The 20,389-nt window shown below is 49.7% G+C and overlaps 1 protein-coding gene across 2 annotated transcripts in view; it reads left to right on the top strand.

Moving 5' to 3' along the window:
* LOC100114760 (semaphorin-1A) overlaps positions 1–20,389 on the top strand; it is a 212,752-nt gene that overhangs the window by 32,030 nt on the left and 160,333 nt on the right. Inside the window, exons 3-4 of one of the 2 annotated variants that reach the window (XM_008216230.4) lie at positions 12,570–12,732; positions 13,058–14,021. In XM_008216230.4, coding sequence (XP_008214452.1) covers positions 13,913–14,021 — 109 coding nt within the window. In that variant the 5' untranslated portion in view covers positions 12,570–12,732; positions 13,058–13,912. The remainder of the gene's footprint in view (positions 1–12,569; positions 12,733–13,057; positions 14,022–20,389) is intronic. The other variant, XM_008216231.4, reaches the window with a different exon arrangement.

The raw sequence follows: 20,389 nt of genomic DNA, 5'->3' as shown, positions 1-20,389 counted from the left end.
AAAAATCATTTGTTCATTTAAAACATTGTTGAAGATCACAGGGTGTATGCGATAAAAATGTTATGCATATCATTCGATCCCGCGCGCTTGTTTATCTGCGGCGTTGGCACTCGTTGTCGTCTTATTTTATCCCAGCTTTTTTCTACGCGAATCCTGCGTTTTTTACCGCAGAGCTATGTGCAGAGCCGCGAGTTACGCGTTGAGGATGTTGCTGACGGACTCTGTTTATGGGACCGGGAATATTTATTTCAGCAGCAGCACACATCTATCGGATAAAGTATTTTGGTTTTTTGTAGCTTTCTTTCGCCCCAGTCTTCAATATCATATGAAAAACCGACAAAATGTGTCAGATAAGTGTGCTCGCGCTTAAATAAAGTCTAATATTTTCAACATAATCATTGCGGGTTTTAGCGGGATTTGCAGATAGTATGAACCTGTGCATGAACCACGGCAGAATTGGATCCGAAGACTAATATCAATGAAAATCCGCATCAGACTAAGTAATGTGCTTCTGTCCTCGATGATTAGCAAAAGATAGGATGGCTAGAGCAGGTGTGCAACTGCATGGTCAAAGCAAGACGTAGTCACCGGATAAAGTGCGCCAGGGACGTTCGCGTCCGCGTTACTTTGAATGCGCGTAGTTAATCTCGCGCATTCGCAAAACGATTATAACTTTGGGGAGTAACCTAATTTTGATGGGTTTGAAACCCCCGTTTTAGCGCGTCATTTCCTTAACGTGCTGAAATTCCTATTTATCTCGTGGTGTATGTAATTAGTTTTTAAGTAGTTTAGCGTGCTGCCGCTCCTGCACACTCTCCGCGCCGAATCCGAGACAACCGCGGACCCGAATTAAATGGCGATACACTCGTTTCGCGGCCGGTGTAAAGGCGATTCCGGATATTGGAATCGCAGCGCGCGCCATTCAGCGAGATGAACAGGAGCCGTACAACCGAGCGCGAGCAAGCAACTCCTCGCTATAATACGGGGGCGGCCTCTGCGGTACAGTGCGTATTAGGCGAAACTATCGCGCCACTACTATATGCACGAGGTGCGGCAGTGGTGCAGGCGGCCGTCGTCGAGAGACAGGTGTACATAACGTCGCTGCTAATTACTGTCATTCCGGCATCGCGCGCCGCCGCTAGCTCCTTTCGCTGCAGCGAAGGCACAATGCCGCGCGCATAACTGGCGAGATATTCACCCGGTGACGTAGGCATACACGCGCGCCGCGCCACCCCGACGACGAGGGTGTTTGCTGCACGCGCCCTCCGCGCTTCGAGCTCGAGGGATTCTCAGCTCTCTGCAGGCGCTGTCAAACGCGGATCTCGCGCGATGTTTATTGTTGTCGGGCGATGTCGCTGCGCTGTGTCCTATCGCTTGTTTATTTTGCTTCGTACGGAGTTTCGTGGAAGTTAAAAGCGCCGGCGATAATTTGTTGATGGGTCGTTTCGCGGAACGCTTACCTCTCAATTATTACGGTCGAACAGCTCGGGGAAACGATCGTTTATTCATCGATACGTCGGATCGCGCTCGTTCTGCCGCTGTTCGATTTAGACGCTTCGACGTTACCGGATCATGCCTGAATAATAGAGCTTCATACGAAGAAATTTATTTCATCTTCCTGGATATTACCTGGCGAATTCAGCAACGCGAATCGACGTTCGATAATCCATCGAGCTCTGCACGAACAAATTCAATTTCTTCACCTGCAGCTCATACATCGAATCAAGAAACACTAGTCGAATTAACTGTTCGATTCTAAAATGAGTGATTCGTTGGGACCGCGAATGAGAATTTTCGAATGAAGGTTGTCGCAACGTCGTGCGTATACACCGCGTAAGGCCATCTAGTGCAAACTAGTTCAGCACCCCAAACATAGAGAGCGAGGCAAACTTTTATACGAGCGAGTTAACTCTCTCTCTCTCTCTCCCTCGCCCGCGCGCAATTCCATTCACGGCTGAAGATCCAGTCATAACCGCGCATAGCCTCTACGTCGCTCTCCAGAATAATTCGAGCTCCCCTCGGCCCTCTTTCTCTCTCTCTCTCTCTCTCTCTCTCTCTCTCTCTCTCTACCTCTTTCCATCCGTCCGTACATATCCCCGTGAAGCTTCCCTTAATCTCTAATCTTCATTTACGGATCGGCGCGGCGGGCGCTCGTTCGATTTCCGCGCTCGCTCGGATTCTGGAGAGATCGGAACGGACGCCGGATATGGAAGTCCGACTTTGCCGCGGACGCTAGATGCCGCGCGCGTCAGCGCGAACGGATTGGAATGCCGTGTGCTGTATAGTGCTGTACAGTGCTGTACAGTGCTGTATAGTAGTGGCGCGCGATGGGAGGGTGTGCCGGCGCATCGATTCGGCAGCCAAGTCGATGCAAGCGAGAGAGAGAGAGAGAGAGAGAGAGAGAGAGAGAGAGAGAGAGAGAGAGAGAGAGAGAGAGAGAGAGAGAGAGAGAGAGAGACCGAGCGAGCTGATCCCTCAGGAAAATGTGTTCCGATGCCGTCGCCGCCGCCGCCAATGCTCGGGGATATGGAAAACGTGTGGACGTTTCGACGTGATCGCGTCTTGCGAATTGCGAGGCACTCGTCCCCCGACGCCTCCGCGCGCCCCCGGTGTATATATCGTTTATTTATTGACTCGAGTAACTCGCCGAATCTGCGTGATTGTACGCAGCGATGTTTTTTTGCCCGATATAATTATGGGTCTCGATTACCGCGGGCGATCCTACGTATACGTATACTCGAAATATAATGCATGAGCGTAAAACAGCCCCGTTCGCGGCGCGCTAGAAATCAAAAGAAACGCGGCCGTACGCAGCTCCGCGCTCGGGGAATCGTGAAAGAGCATGCACACGTACCGCCACTACGGATTGATGAAATGCGCGATTATTCGCTGCCAAGTGCATTTTAGCTGCCGCCGAGGAGAAAAAAGAAATATAAAGTCGCTCCTGAAAGCGCATGTGATTGACTGAAAATCAATACGACAAGCCAAGCAAACTGTCCATTGAATTCACGAAATATACATTCGACAGAAATGCTTTTTATAACCGCAGCGTATTCCGTGAACTGCGCCGAACACGCGCGCTGGTATTTATAAAAAAGGCCAGCTGTATTTTCGAAAAGTCAATGTTTATTTCGTATCACTGTAACAGAAATTCGTGGTAAATGTAAAAATATTTCTACAGTCTACTCATAATGATTTAGTATTTTCTGCATTCCCATAGTTCTAAGTTCTATACGAAAGCATGTTATGGAGTAGAATTCATAGGTAATGGTTACTATGTCTTTTTCTGCAGGGTGTACAAAAAAAAACTGCAGGGTTATACTCGAATGGGCGAGCGTGTACTACTGTTATATGAAAAAGAAAAACGAGATCGGAGAGAGCGGGAAAAGCTCCGTGGCAGCCGCTTGATTTCATCAGCTCTCCTCTGCAACCTATAGGATATAGTGGACATAGCAAAAGGGCTTGGGTAGCTCCGGCGGCCGCGGTTTCGAGCGCCGTTTTTGCCATTCCAGTGTCTTCCCTAACGCTCTCGCCGCTCACTCCCTCCCCTTCCTCTCCCGCCAAGCGGAAGTATCGACCACAGAGCGCGAACCAGATTCGATTATCATTTCTTTCCTCGCTCTCTCCCGTCCGCGGGGTAGAACGCTCCGCGCGACACGTTTATTAGATTCCCACTCTCTGTACTCGCAGTCCACACATGCGAAAGTGCGAGATACGTGAGCGAATTCCAGGAAAGGAGAATCCCGCGAATTATTTTTCTCTATCTCGCTCCCTTGTTTTTTGTTCGAGCGCGCAGGTGCGAGCGTACGTAACTCGCTTTTAGCGCTAATTGTACTCTATTGTGGTGGGCTAAAAGCCGTGTGCGGCGGGATCCGTACTCGCGCGCAGCGGCGGCGGCGGCGGCGGCAGCGACGCGCGAGCGCGTGAAAAATGAAAGGGCTGTTAAAAGCGATTTCGGAGAACGGACCGGCGGCGCTTGATAAACGACGGGGCGGCGGAAGCGAGCGGAGAGAACCAGCGGGAGCTGGCCTGCGGACTATGATATTTGCTAAGCGCGTTTTTCCACGGCGGTCTCCTCCTCTTTTTTGCTATACCTGCAGCGCCGCGTGCGATTGTCGACGGACCTTTGTTGGTTTTGGGGCCACTGCGCGTCATTCTGGGCGGCTTCGAAAGCGCTGTTGCTGTGATTGAAAAATCGCACTGATAATGTTGCCGTTGAGCTTTTCACGGCGTGATCGATGAGTTTCAATTATTTTTCATTCTCCGCTTGAAGTCGTCCGATCGAAAAATCACGAAAATGAATTAATTATTTTTCGAAAAATTCGTAAATGACGAATCGCGCAAACTTGAGTGCGGATGCGACATAATGGCTTTTATTTAAATTTTAAATTTTCTCTTTTAGTACATACGTGAACTGCGCGAATAGCGATTGGCTGATATAAATCAGAAGCTTTTAAGCTTTTAATATTGATGATGATGATGCGTAATGTAGGACAGCTGTTTAAATGCAAAGTTTATTTCACGCTTGTAACGCTTCTTCGTCCATCGGTTATTTATATTCTTGAGTAATAATAGTCTTCTCCATTAGAGGTTGGACATTCGACTACATCATGAGAGAGTAGGATTGTGCTCTTTAATTTCTTTAACAGTTTTAAATTATTCGTAACATTTTTATTATTCTTATTTCGTTGCCTGCGCGTAGAGAGGAGCGAAAATAGAGTTTTCCGAGCATCAAATAAAATGAGCTATATTTATGAAAGAAAATGTTTAGCGATTTATGCCGTTCTGTACTGGAAAACTCTCACCTTTATAACGTATCGATAAACCTTATTGGCAGATTTCGCTCAACTTTTGCAAGAATAATAACCTAAGTCTCAATTTCTTCTTCTTTTAACAATTCCTTCTCATTCTCACTTGTAATTAATGCTTCACTTGACACGCATAGCCCGAGCCAGGTAATATCATCTGTGTAAGTAACATTTCGGATACTTCTCGTCGGGTTTAACCCCATTTTAAATTGCTCATAGCTTTTCATGTAGAAACAGATATTTTTTTGCTACCTCTTTTCTTTACATTTTCTACACAGGTATACCCTAACGAAATCGTCGATCCGGTGCAAGCATGCTCCCAGAAATACGTAATAGTTCCATTTTTAGGGCAAGAATAATAGTGTCCGACTTCGCGCAGAATGTTCATAAGAGCAGCTCGCAGACGTTTTGTTGCATAGCGAAAAAATAAGCCAACCTTGCCTATATCAGCTTCGAAAACTCGCACAGCATCGCAGCAAGGTCGACAAACGCAAACAATACGCTCTGCCTCCGCCAATCCTTCCTTCCGTGACCCACATCCGAAACTGCGCCGCATGATGCACCCACACTCTCGCTCACACACGTACACACACGCGCTGCCAGTCGTGTCGAGGGCGAGCAACACAGTCGCGGATCGTATGTCGCGATATCGCCCAAAGGAAAACCAGCCCCGCAACATTTCTTTCTTTTTGGCCCTGTACGTGCAGCTCTCGGCGCGCCCAATTCATTAGGGACCGGTGGGACCCACACGATTCATATCCGCGTCCAAGCCGGAGAAGTGCTAAGCGCGCGGGATAACGAGCGTCTAAAGATGGCATTCTACGGATTAGGGGACCAGCGAAAGCGGCTGCTACTGCGTGCTGATGTTAATGAGGAAAATGTCAGGGAAAAAGTTGCATTATGGAGCGGCCGCTGAGGAGAGCCCGCGATGAAAGGCGGGATGTTTTTTGAAGCAGCGATCTGTGCTCTGCTCGCTCTCTATCTCTCCGGTATTGGGCTGGCAAAGCTGGCTAAGTAGTTATTTTGCGTTTGGCGGCTTCTTTCTAAAGGTGCTCAGCTGAGTCCGTAATTAAAAAGTACCAGCGCGGGGCTGGCTTACTTTCGAAAGAAGACGAAATTGGCGCGCATGCGGTTGATTAGAGGTGTTCGTCGTATGCATCGCGGGGTGCAATTTTCGCCGCAGTTTTCAGCGCCGTGATTTGAATTTTTACTCCCCGAATCACGCGGCTTTCGCCGATACCAACCGCAGATAGAGCGGCAGCGGCCCCGAAAAGCCCGCCGATACGCATCTCGACGGCGCGTAAAATTATCATCAAAAAATAATCCGCCGCCAGTGCGCCGCAGCCACCGTGTGATCCGTAAAAAGTCGATAAAAAGAGAAACGTCCTCGAGATAAAAGAGACGATTCTCCGCAGCGTCAAACACCTCTGCGCGCAGAGAGAGAGAGAGAGAGAGAGAGAGAGAGAGAGAGAGAGAGAGAGAGAGAGAGAGAGATGACACGACGCGAGAGTACGGGACGAAAAATCGAGCAAACCAAGTTCGCGCGCGCGCAGTATAAAACTCGTTCCCTTTCCGCGACCTCAGCACATAATCGCGAAGTAATCCCCCTCTGTCAGTCAGCGCAGCGCCGTAGCCGTATCCGAATCGACGGATTCGCCCTCGCGAGCTTTTTATATCACACAGAGCCGGGCTTTTCCGTCTCCTCTCTATGCAGCGGAAAGAGTCCAGTCTGGTCCTGCTTCTTTTTGTCTCTGCTCTTGTGGACGTAGTCCGAGAGCTGTCAGGCTAGCTGGGATCGGGCTGCGATTAAAAACGCTACACTGCGTCGACGACATATATTAATGCCATCGCCGATCGTCGCGCGTAATGAAGTCCGCTCATGCATCCTTACCGAAGGAGTCGAAATCGTTGTCTTCAGTGCTGGAGTTACAGAATTTCGGAGTCGGATTGCCAATATTGAAAGCGCGAATTCGACGATTATGTGCTCCGTTTAAACGCGGACGCTTCCGAGAAACTCACTTGTCTTCGCTAATCGTAATAAGCCTGCGGCAGACAAGCCTGCACAATCGAGTTATCGAGAGAAAAGACTCACCCCCACTTTCTTCGGCGGCAATCATCTCCCTTTCTCAGCAGCAGCAGCACTCCATTTATCCTCGATCGCTCGCTGCAACTTTTTTCATCTGCAGCGCGCGCGGCCTCGAAATGATGAAAAAAGCCGCGCGCGCACACGAAAAGTTGGCTTCTTCGCCGCGCGTGTATACATGCGCATCCTCTTTTCCCTTTTTTTCGCTCTATCCGTGTCGCTCGATGCTTTCGATCTCCCGACTCCACTACTCCCTTTATCCTCGGTTTCTTTCTTTCCTTTTTGAGCGCGAGGACGAGAGGCTGAATTTTGCGCGAGGCGGCTCGCGTCAGCGATTTCCGAAGTAGCGAGAGAGAGAGAGAGAGAGAGAGAGAGAGAGAGAGAGAGAGAGAGAGAGAGAGGGAGAGAGAGAGGAAGAGAGCTAGATTCGCGCGCTGGGAAATAAAGAGCGGGGAATGAAGAGTATTTTCAATGTTTTCCGTCCTTTCGGACGCGCGCGCGCGCGCTCGCGGCTGCTTTTTTCGCCGCTGTCGGGGCTTTGATTTTCCCTCGTCGGATCTTGTGCTGACGCGCGAGCACCGAGCTTTTTTTCCCGATGCTGGTCTTTATAATTGAACGTGTATGGCTGTGTGTGCGTGTGTGTGTGTTTTTATCGATACTCTCTGATATCGCTGTATTCTCTTTCCTTTGTTATGCATAGAAAAAGTTGCGCCTCTTTTTTCGCCGCTACCTCGGGGGGGCCGAACGTTTATTTCGGTCCTATTGTGCAGTTTCAAAGTTTGATTTCCGCTCCATTGGTCAAAAAATCGAAACGCAAACTGCACTTTCCTGCATATAAACTCGCCTCCATAAATTATCTCATGGCCCTACAACTCAGAAGCCGCAGATCTCACGAACGCGAAAACAAGCAGGCACGTGCGCTCGCAGTTAAAAAGGAAAACAACAGTGTGCGTAACGCGTTCACGGCTGATTTCACGCGACACGTGCGCTGATCGATCACTCGGCGTCGTTACATGCGTATCGAGCCTTGGACTCGGCGGCGAAAAATCGATTTCCCCGCGCCCCCTACGTACTTATATACACGGCGAACGAAATGACTGTCTCACACCCTGTCCCCGAGGACGATCCTTGCATCAGCGTTCGCCCCTCCTCCATACATCACACACTCACACGCGTATTCGTGTTCGCGTTCGGTCGACCAGCATATTCCGCGTGTTTTGCCGCGGGTAATGAGGTTGCCCGGCAGCTCGGCGAGAGCGGCGCGGTATCCGAAATGAAAAACGCAGTGCTCCCGTGGAAAAACAAAAGTCGCAGCGCCCATTGTCTCCTTTTTTGTCAGCAGCTGGTTCTCTCTTTTCTGGGCCGCACTTCGAAGCGGGAAAATCTTTGCGAACGCGGACCGAGAGTGTACGTATGTGAGCAGCTTCTTCCGAGAAAAATACCGGCGAGATAAGATTTTATTGTACGAAATTTCAGCCCTGTGCGTATGCGCGAAATAAACTCGGCTAAGAAACGGGCGGGGGTATATTTTTTCGCCCGCGCCGGCGCGCGCGACCTTTGTTTTCGGGTGCCCCCGTGTTTTTCGCGTATACATTACAGGCAACGCGCGAATAAAAATGATTTACCGGACGAGCATTTTGAGCTTTTTATATCGCCGAGTAGTTTTAGATGCGCGAGTATTGCTGCATTAGCCGGAGTAGTGCAAGATTATCGTGCGCAAAGCTGTTGCGAACCTTTTTTTTGACTTGATACGAGCGCAGTGTACACCAGGAAGAGTTAGTTGGCGTATCAGGAAGACGTGGGGGATGCCATTTCGAGGAACTAATCTGCATATGAAGCAATCAAGTTTATCAAATGTTGCACTTTGAAGCTTACCAGGTTATTATGCCGTGCGTGCTTAAATTCTTGGAAGACCTCCGCTATCGCTGAAATGTCGACTCTGAGCCGATTAATAATTTCCCTTTGGGATTTAATTTACTTTGCAACAAAGGAGCTATTTCAATTTCAATTCTATGCCTTTGACCTGCTAAAATTTTCGGAGATAAAAATTTGATGTGTTAAATATTAGTTACTTTGTTTCGCTCGCTACTACACGTGCTCCTAACAGCGTGCGTCATTTTACGGTGCTGTAATAGTACATTACGCAACTAGTGCGAGGGGAACACGATTTACGCACGCGTGGTAGTTCGTGTGCTTAACTACCACAAGTGCGTAAGTGTCGCGGAGCTCGACATTATACTAAATTAGTATATTATACAAATTAAATTTATTTCATAATGCGAAATAGGTCACGCTCCTGTGAAAGCTTATTCATACAAAAAGTTCGTTAAATCATTGTCGCTATATACGAGTGTGATTATACTAAACTAAAATATTTTTGCAAATTTAAAAATGAATTATTTTTAATAGAAAATTATTACATCTTTTATCAAAAAATATTAAACTAAAACACAAATATAGTGTATCGTACATTGTAGTTAATTACGATGATTATGTACATTAATTCTAACATTAGAATTATTAAAATGAAAAGAAATATTTTTGTCGACGCTTTTAATAGTAAATGATTGTTCGCTTTTTTCATCACTGTTTTGTCTACGTTTTTTCATCGGTGAACCACATGTAGCTTGCTGTATTTCGGTTAATCGATAAAATTCATCCTCAGCGTGTGGTTCATTATCATCATCTCGACCTTCTGAATCAAATCTGGTTCTTTTCAACGAAACTGTTACATATTTTTTGGGTTGATCAACTGTAATTTCTGCTCCAGAAGTAGATGCTACTCGATTGTCACACTGCTGTATGCGATTTCGGGTGGAATTTCATTTCCATAATCGGATATATCGTCTGTATCACAAGAACTGTTAACACTCATGTTTACTTTTCGGTTAGGTACCAATAGGTTATAAACAAGACGTCTTGCACTAATGATACACAATTTCGCAATCATACATATGTAAAACAAATGACAGCGACAGGTTAGGTATTCCCACGCACACTGTGAGAGAGCGTGCCTAAGTCGATGACTTTAGCGCCAAAACAAATGACTCTAAAGTCGAGCTCCGCGCACGCTGTTATGAAAAAATATTCCTGATTCTTCACCTCTTGTTCTTTCTCTTCATAAATAAATCGCGAAGGTATGATGTACGGGCCAATCGACAAAAATGCGGCCCCAGCACAGTCGCAGAAACGCCGTAGGTATATGTAGGTTCCGCTTTAATTTGTAATTTCGCGAGTTTGGCAAACTTAGATTCGGCGCTCAGCGGGATAGCGATGCTTAGACAGCTGACGAAATTAGTCTCTCGGTGGTGAGCGACGGGAGAGTGGGCTGACGAGACGCGCAGGCACGCGTGTTTCGGCGCGACGCCCCCCTGCTCTGGGTTATACCTATATACACCCATAGACTCGCAGCCGCGCACCTGAAGTTGATTCTTCGTCTTTTGAAGACTCGAGGGCTGCCGTGTAAGTTTGCTTGTCAAATTTCGCGTCGGCGGGAAAATGTGGCTTTACCCGTGGCGACGGCGCTTAATTTCTCTTGATGGGATGCGCTGTGGAAAAACTTCACTCGGCCATATTATACGCACTCGGGGAGCATAACTTATCTTTGGCGGCTGCGGATCGATCGCGTCATATAATATGTAGAGCGCGGCTCTCATCAGCTTGCATGATTTCTCTTTCCGCGAATGAAGAGAAATGGCTTTTGGATTATTAAGCGGACTGGTTTGCAGCTGCTTCCTCGGTGTCAAGTATCCTGCCTTTTTCGAGCCGATATCGCGCACGACTGTGCGTTAATATTAATTCGCTTGTTTCGAGTCTGCGCGTATAATGAGAGCATTAAATCATTCAATTTCGTCGAAAATACGGAAACATTAGCCCACTTCTCGCGTGGTATTAATGCGATAGCTAGAGCCATGAATCGCAACAACCATTTCTCAGGATTTCCCCCATTTGATTTCCAGAGTGCAATCCTAGCCGAGCAGGTCGGGCCATTTGCATAAACAGCGGAGTTATTAATTTCAATTGATTTAGCGTGCAGCGTCGATTCAGCGCCGGGGTTGGCTCTTCGCCGTTGTACGAACTCGGAGCTCCTCGAGTTTTTCAACAAAACGCTCCGTGTTATCTCTCACGAGGCATCAAAGAAAATAGCACGCTCCCGACGTTATTACGCAATTCAACAGCGGGCGACCCCGCATATCTCCAAACCGCACTGACTCAGCAGCAGCAGCATCGCCTATCTTCCCCCCTGCGCCGGCTGGTATAGGCCGTGAAGGCCGGCGCCATCTACGAGCCGGAAGCGCAATCGGACATTGCAGTCACGAGCCTCGCGCAAGCGCGATCGTCGACCCCGTGCGCGCCGGCCTGTGTCCCCTGCGACGACGATGCGTTCCCCGTGTTAATTAACGCCTCGACTGCTGTATTGTGCGAGCGCTTCTTACTTCCATATTGACAGATTTTTCAAAGTCCCTTCCGCGTGTCGGCGCATCGGCGAATCAGAAAGATCGGGTCAGCGGGCCGGCGCGCACTGCATCGGAATCAATCCGAAAAATTCGCTTTGATCTCCTCGTTCCGATTCGATGACGCGCGCTCGCGCAAACTCCACTCGCCGAAATGCATAGTTCCTTTCTGCCTCGGCCTGCGCAGATATAAAGAACAACAGGGCGAGGGAGATAGAGCTGGGTGAGCTTTTGCACGTTTGATGCGAAACTCGCCAGCCGGCGCTGCTGCTCATCCTCCCCCGGCGGCCGGCAGCCGCGCGCTAGCGTCCAGAGTGTCCGTCCGAGCGGCAATCGCTTTTTTCCTCCACCCGTCTGTCTCCCTCCCCCGCCCCCCCCCCATCCCTCTCCCAACGCCCCTCGTTCTCACGGCTACTGTGTATGCCATTTGTCGCGTCGGATCGTCCATTATCCTTTCGCGTCGCTGGCCGTTCCGGCCGAATAACATTTAAAGGAGTGAGCGCCGGTGCAGCGCGTACGGGCACGCTGCACACGGACGCACGGACGGAGGCTTGCGATACAGCCACAGAGAGCTGCAGCCCGTTTATAAATGCATGTATCGTTGGCTGGCGGGCGGCGGCCGCTGGCGCCAAGGTGAAATAGGCAGGGCGGGGGAGGCCGGGAGGAGTCGCACTGTTTGCCCGACTGTGTAGTGGTAGAAGTGGGAGCGATGCACTGCAGGATTTGGCGCAAGATCACTTGTTCAGGCCGTTCGAAATCATCGAGTTTATTTTATATTTGATTTTTGAGCTGATCTGCGACTCACTCGGATATTTATGACGGCTCCTTTAGGCCGAGAGAGAGAGAGAGAGAGAGAGAGAGAGAGAGAGAGAGAGAGAGAGAGAGAGAGAACGGAGGCAGTATCAAAATGTGCATAGCTCGAATCTTATGAAAAATGTATTGACTCGCGGCGCGATATTACATAAGATGTAAAGTAGGAATCGATTCAAGCCGTTGAATAATATTCAGATAAATTATCTTGGAGTTCGGGAGAGAGCGGCAGTGCCCGAAAAATTTGAACATTTTTTACGAAATCGCGCTGTTTGGCTTTTTTCTCCTCGGCAGAAGCAGCGGCTAAAGAAAGCACGCAGGCGGGAATAATCCCCGTCTCCCCCTCGCGCCACAAAATACTTGAAAATATTTACCCTCTTCGTTTACTTATGCATCCTGCAAAATTTGTTTTAGGATCACTCGCAGCGCGCCCGCCGCTTACGACCATATACACGCGGGGAATTCGCGTTTATATGCCGCCACTGCAAACACAACTTTTTTTCGCACGAGGACTCTCCCTTTCGTCCAGCGACATATCAGCGCGGACGAGCGATTAATCGGCGGGGCTGGAATCGCGGTGAGTTATCAGAACTTTGAGTTACGACGACCGTATAAATTTATATTTAGGACGTGCGTTGCGGCATGAGGGTCTGGGGGCGAATGCTCATAAGCGCAAATACACAAATCAAGCGAACGCGCCGCTGCAGCGTGTACACAGCCGTTAATTTCTACACTTTAGTTCCTGATATTACGCGCGCAGGTGCGCAGCAGCGCGGCGAGCAGGTATATAGGTATCGACCGCGCGGTCCGCGCGAGAAAACGCTCGAATTATTCGACGCAGCCGCGTGCGCGATCACACGCGAGAGTGCGGGACTAATGGAATTTTTAATTTTTGCTTGCAGGTCTGTCGGAAAAGCCGAGCCCAGCAGCCGAAAAAGATAAGCAGCCGAAAAGCCTGCAGCAGCGGCGGCGGCGAGGAAGAGAGACGGCGCCGCGAGTGTGCGCAAACGCGGCGGGGCGGCGAGAGGGGAGAGGGAGAGCCTGCGCCGCCGGCGACGCAACCGGCGAGCGAGTCAGTCTGGCGCTGATCGTCCGCGAGGCGCGATCTCCGAGTGTCGTTTAGCTGGGTGTCTCTTGCAGGCCGAGGAGTGCAGTGTGTGCCCGCGAACCGCACATTTGGCGCAGCGCCGTCGCCGCGTCGGGAGTGCGCGCGCCCCCGCACATGTGTCCGCTGCAGAGTCGAGGAATCCGAGTGCGGTGCGCTAGACCAGCCAGCGAGGAGCACAACGAGCATTAGCCCGGCTGCGCGCGAGGAGCCGATATGCGCCGGAGGACGATCTGCAAAGAAGCAGCAGCAGCAGCAGCAGCAGCAGCAGCAGCAGTGCGGCTGGAAGCCGGCTCCCGCGGCACCGACCTCCTGCCTCGAGACAGCAACGCCGGCGAGGACGCCCTCGAGCTCCGCTTCTTCGCCAAGTGATACACGCCCTGCAGCAGTGCGCGCCTCAGCCGAACACCGCCGGCCCGTGTTACACCCACCCCCGTTGTTCTTTCGTCGCCTTCTTCTTCTTCTCCTCCTCCTTCTTCTTCTGTTGTCCCCCGGTCTCGGTCGATGCTCATGCTTGTGACTTGTGCGTGCGACGACTGCAGTTGAGTTCTCCGCGCTTCTGGCCTCTCGCGACTCGCTCCTCGTCGACCGCGAGCAGTGCGAGTGATCGTCCCCCGAGAGCAGCGCCGTCGCCGTCCTCCTCATCGCCACCATGGGACAGCCGAGCGCGACGCTGGCCTGCTGGATGCTGCTCGTCAGCCTGGGCCTAGGCCTGGCCGCCTGGCAGGAGAACGTCAGGCCCAAGATGTACGTCCAATTAGGTGAGTCTCGACGCAATCTCGTTTATCTTTTGCCTCGAGCCGAATCTGACAAAAGTTCGATGGAGTTGAGCAGCTCCTCTCCGCAAGTTAGATTGGCTCTGTGACGTGTTTAACAATGAAGTTATGCCCATTCTGGCCGAAGTATCGCCGTTCCGTGTGTGCGCTGGAATTCCGAGCGAGCAGATAAGATTTCGAGCAGTCGTGCAGGAAAAGCGGGGACGACGCTTTTACTTTTCCGGCGCCCGTGCGCGCACTGTTTGGGGGTTTACGCGATAAGAGCTCGCGCGGAGAATGGCCGAGAGAGAGAGAGAGAGAGAGAGAGAGAGAGAGAGAGAGAGAGAGAGAGAGAGAGAGAGAGGAGAAATAGGAGGAGAGCGTTTGGACGTCGATAAGTTACCGTTTCAATGGGATTACTTTTGCTTGGGAGGATCCCAGGGAGAGCTCCATTTGTTCTCGAAATGTAAAACTCCATTTACTTATCAGGAGGAGCTTTTCGCGATATATCCCCGAGCTTTATTATTTTTTCTTCTCTTTCCTCCCGACCGCGCTGGCTGCAAAGTTGCGGATGCATTTTTACGACGCTTTTTCTGCTAGTCCTTGTTTGCCGCGCGCGCGCGCGCGAATGTTAATCACGCGATAAACTTTGGAAACATCAACGCCCCGCGCATAATCCGGGAATTTCACGAGCCGCCAAGTTACAGCTACTCTTATCTACAATGCGCATTCCTCCCTCGTGCAGTAAAAAACGACGACGACGAGGTCATTAGGGCCGAGGAATATTTATCAAAGTCACGGGGAAAAAGTATCAAAGTTATTACGCGAGAGGTGCAGCATCAAAATCTGTGCTTGACGTTCTCTCCGCCCGCGACGTTACCCCCCTCACTCCGCGATTCTCGCGTGCATCGCCGCGCCTCAAAGGGAAAAACCTGCAGCGCTGCGCTCGTTGGCTTTTAATTTAATGTAAAGGCAAGCCGTAAACAAAGTTTTCACGATTCCGAACGAAGACCCGTTGCTACTTTGGACATGCCCTCGACGGCGACGACGTCGTTTCTCGTTTGTCGTTAGTGGCAGCTCGCTTTCCCGCGATAACTTGCACGCGTCTATTTACACGCCGACGTGACATTGGAATACTATCTCGAAAGAAAGCATCTGCAGCGTGGAGAGCGAGAGGAAAAAATGACTCCGACGATCGTGTCTGTTTGCCGTGTCTTATGCAGCACGCGTTCTCGTCCTAAGTAAATCTTTCCCGCCGGCAGCCGGACGTCGCACGTGAGAGACTCCGGGTGTCATTGTTACGGCAGCTGCCGGCTCGGATGAGTTTCCTCGCGCCTCGACTCTGAAATCCAAGCCTTCGCCTAACGCCAACGTACGCGCAGTTATATTTTCGGGGCGGCGAGGGGTCGCGGGCGACGTCAAGGATCGTCTTTGCTTGGAGCTGAGCAAAGCGATAAGACCGAATTAAAAACCAAATTCGTCGGCGTAATTTCTCGATGAAATGCGGGATAAGGGCACGATGAAATTTCCCGGTCGCGTAAACCGTTTGACCCGCATCGGGTCCCGCGAGCGCAGAGAAGCTTCGGGATCCCCGCGGGATAGAGTCGCGTGACCTATTATTTCTCATTTCCCCAATTCCGAATCTCGACGTCTCTCGTCGGAGAGAGAGAGAGAGAGAGAGAGAGAGAGAGAGAGAGAGAGAGAGAGAGAGAGAGAGAGAGAGAGAGAGAGGAGTTGCGAAACGGAGATAAACGAGCCAAGTTCGATGACGGACGTGCGGCGCTTTCTAATGCCTTTTTTTGTTACTTTTTAATCGGCGCCATTCCGAGCGAGTAAAATGCCGCCGGTGCGCGAGAGTCAGCGCGGGGCGACTGTCCTCGAGAGAGAGAGAGGAGCGTCGGTGGCGTTTTATGGAACGACGCGATTTTATCTCGAGTGCAGGAGAGAAGCTCGGAATAGTAAATTTAAGGCTTACGGTCGTGCGGCGGCGACTCTCAAGACGCTTCTCATAGATTAAGATCGCATCCGGAAATGTACTTTATGACTGGTCGACCATTATGCTTTTCATATACGAAAGGGACGCACTTGTAAAATATAGCCTATAGATGCCATCCTATTTCGTGCTATCTGGAAAAGTCGTGCTTAAAAAGGCTTAATCTGCGCGATGGGACACAATCTCCCCCGTGCTCCAATCGCTTCGAATAATGAATTTCGTCGAAGCGCAGTAGATGACTTCTAAAAATGTGTTTGTGTGTTTTTCCACTCGAAAAACCGATGACGTTCCCAGCATCCAGAATTCTAAAAGTGGAACACATGATATGAATTCCGAGAGCAGGCTCGAGAGAGCACATGCAGCGCACATGGCGATATAGGCCCTTGATCCCTTCCCCGCGCGCGCATGCACTGAGAGGGAGATAGCGCTGTGGCGGAGAAAACGAACACACCGGGAGGAAGAGATAAGTAGAAACGAGTCAACACTCGGGGCCATTGTCGAAGGCAAATTTTCCGCCCCCTCTCGAGCCGCGGAGCCTTTTAACGTAACCCAACCGACCTACTGCTATACACAACCTTCCCCCCCCTCTCTCTCTCTTTCTCGTTGTCGCCCCCCAGTTTACGCTAGCGCTGCCGCATGCATGGTAATACCTACAGGGCAGGGCTTCTGAGTGCGTTTTCTCTCCGACACACAAACGCGCGCGCGCGCGGCTGCGGTTCGCCCTCTGCAACGGAATCGGTGAAATTACTGGAATGAAATATGTAAAGCGGGTTTTCGAGGAATTATTTTTAGCTTACGAGTGAGCTGCTCGTTTCGGAATAAAAAAATTACACCAAGCCTAATGGCGAGAGTAGAACACGCTGCAGGGCCGCGAGTGGCAACGGCGCGCTTTATTTTTCATTGTTGCAGAAAAACTTTCGTATAATCTATCTCACCCCTTTGGTCACGAGCTCCGGTCATATCCACTCGAAACCGAGAGAGAGAGAGAGAGAGAGAGAGTGAGAGAGAGAGAGAGAGAGAGAGCCAGCGGCAGTCCCGCATCATTCCAAACGGATCATTTTCAGCTACACGCGCTCGCCTCGACGACTATTACTCGTCGAGTACAGCAGCAGCAGCAGCAGCAGCACCGTTCGTTCGTTCCCACAATGCATTGTGTCCCGTACACGTACTATACTCTGAGCCGGCGTCGCCGCTGGTGGAGAGAGAGAGAGAGAGAGAGAGAGAGAGAGAGAGAGAGAGAGAGAGAGAGAGAGAGAGAGAGAGAGAAAGAGATGGGGAGAGGACTGCACACACTAGAGTACGCAGCAGTAGGGGGTAGGTTCATTTCAACCGTCGCTTTTCGAGCGCGGATTTACTTTCTTTGTTTTGACGCATCGGGCAATTTGGAGCCGCTGCCTTTGATTTCTGCTCTCCCTCGCGTGCTCGCGCGCGAAACAACCGAAAATTTCGGCCAAGGTACACGTTTTTATAACCGATCTACGTGTTTCTTTTTTCTCGCTTTATCGAGTAAGACCGACAGCCCGGGCTCTCTTGATATCTGGTTACGAAAATTTCTCGCCCGGTTAATTAGCTCTCGAAATTCCCGCTCCACCGGTGTCAATGGGTCGATCAAAGAACGCGCGCTCGAAATAGGTCAACTATGCGCGTCGGCGCGCAATTATGTTTATCGAGGCATTTTAGCCAACGGAATAATTAGAATTTTTTCACACTTTGGTAAAATCGGAAAATCGAACTCTGCTCTACCGGGTGTCCTCCACCAAGCCGTCTATAGGGGAAGTGCAGGTGGAAAAAATTTACCCGGGAAAAATCATAGTGAAAAGATTTGGAGACCTTCTTCGGATTTTACAGACCATTTTACAGACTGAGGGGAAGATAATCCGCGGAGGAAGGGTCGAGGATGAGGCTGCTGGTTAAGGGGCAATAAACTTGCTCTCCATACAAAACATAGTTTACTAAATTTCTGTACAAACAACGAAATCAAAAATTGTCAAACCAAATTTTAATAAATGAAAAATTCACGTACTAAAATAGTCCAAAACTAAGCACTTTTTATCGTTCAAAATTCGTTGGCATCAAATATGTTTGCCTACAAATATTAATTTATAGATAGTAAGCAATTTTTATTTGTTGGTTATTTCATAAATAAAAAGAGACACTATTGGTGACGGCCGGCGGGAAGGTTAGTAATTGAAAATCATTATAATTTTGTTTATTCTTATCATATTTGTACTGTTTAATTAGTATTCAATAATTCAACAAGCCCTTTATAATATAAACGTTTTTAAATATTTTAGTTGCGTTTTTAGAACAATTTACATACGTCTACACTATTAATAAACAAATAATAATTTTAGTACTGTGAAAGCATTGAGATTTCTCATGCTTCATTAAATCTTCATTAAATTTTCTCTACCTACACTTCCCCTATGGGCGGCTTGGTGGAGGACACCCGGTATACTGGAGAGCGTAGCAGTAGCAGCAGCGGCGGATAATTATATTCCATCTTGTTAAAAGCGCGCGGAATTTCGACGATAAAAGTTTTAATCAATAATTCGAGAGCAAGTGCAATTTATTAAACAAACTTCGATAGCTGAAATCGTATACGCGCGCTTCGGCATGATGATTTCGTGTTTATTAAAAAATAATAATAATAATGAGCGCGCAGCGCGACTTATTCACGACGGATCGGGAGATTAAAAATCCACTGCAGCAGCCAGCGGCTTATGTACATTTCATCACGGTTGGGCGTTTCAATGGAGCCAATTCTCTGCAAGTGAAACGTAATTTCGTTTTGTAATTTTATTCTTATAAATGTTTACTCCTGTGCACCCATACACGATTAAGCTTGTTTCCATATGCCGGACTCTTGGTTTAAAAGTGTGCTGCTTCCTCCGCCGCTCGCACGTCAGAGCGCAAAGTTTATATCCGCGCTCATGAGGCCAGAATCGCTAATTCGAAACCCCATGCAGGTGCAGCGGCGCCATCGGAAGGGAAGTGGCAAGCCCGCCCGCGCGAAACTAGGGAGAGGGAATTCCGATCGGAAGAATGCCCTCCATAATCGTGTAATCGCTAATTGGAAGCCAGTGCACACTCTCGGCTCCCGCGCGCATTATGCAGCCGCCAGCGGATTAGGCGCTCGCTAAAATATTCCGGATCACGTAGAGCTGCTCTGCTCTGCTGGCACATCGGTATAAAGCGCCACGGCCTCGCTTCTGAGTTATGTTATGTTAATAACAAGTGCATCACGAGCGCGCGCGCTCTCGCGCAAATTCACTTTATGAGCCCGAGAATTCGTTCTAATCCTCCGGGGCTGCTGCGCGCAGCGACTATACATACCTAGCACCGCACCGTGCTGCGAGAGGGAGGGGGGGGGGGCAGGGCACGCGCCGCGCGAATTTATGTTTCGCGAGAGTGTTTATAACGTCGGCCAGCTTCCTCTGCTGCAGCTTTTTTCCACTGCTCCTTTTTCGAGAGGCAGTAGGAGCTTGCGCGAGAAGATTGTGATGAAAAATTTTCTCTTTTCGTTGCCGCGCTGCTGCTGCTGCTGCGAGAGAGAGAGAGAGAGAGAGAGAGAGAGAGAGAGAGAGAGAGAGAGAGAGAGAGATAGAGAGAGATAGAGAGAGAGAGAGAGAGAGGCAGGCAAGATTTGAAAGTTAGCCCCGTTGCGGTGCGAGTTGCTCTCGTTCTTCAGGCTAACTTGGAAAATATTGCCTGTTTTCTTTATTTCGCCCGACTTGCTTCCCTTCTTCTTTTTTCTGCTCAGCGCGTTGAAGAATTTTTTATCCGCGCTGCTGGCAGGTTTATACCGCAGATGGCTGCGGCTCGAAAGGGAAAATCAGTCCCTCTATTCAAACGTTCGAACACACTTTTGTACGCGCTCACATAATAACGCACAATGCGGAGGCAAGAGCTCAAATAGTCGAATCGGACGCACCTTTCGCGTAAATTCCGGGCTGAAACGAAAAAAAGTCCCAGCAAAGACAAAAGCACAAAGAACCGCTTGCCTGCGTCGCGTCTCTCTTTGCTCGGCTCGCGCGCGAACAATAAATCAATTACCCGATCCTAAACTAATCTCTTTTTCTTTGTCCGCCGCCTCTCCGTTTCTCGCCGGCGGGGCGGCACACGCGTACACAGAGTTAGCAGCAGCAGCAGCAGTACCGGGCGGCATTATTATCTGGGTGCTATTCGGATTTGCATTAACATACATGCAAGTTACTCGGCGGCGCGTGTGCCCGGCTACACCGTCACAGTAGTATATAGAGACTACGGCTGTTGTGTGCGCGCGTATAGATTATGTACACAGACACACGTCGAAAACTGCTCGGCGCTAGACCTGAATAGATACAGCTAGGATTTAGAGGGCAGCGAAGAAGCTGCAGCA

The sequence above is a fragment of the Nasonia vitripennis genome, chromosome 3 (assembly GCF_009193385.2).
Source record: "Nasonia vitripennis strain AsymCx chromosome 3, Nvit_psr_1.1, whole genome shotgun sequence".
Classification (NCBI taxonomy): Eukaryota; Metazoa; Arthropoda; class Insecta; order Hymenoptera; family Pteromalidae; genus Nasonia; species Nasonia vitripennis.
Note: the sequence above shows the minus strand (reverse complement) of the source record. Positions and strands in the feature narration are given on the sequence as shown.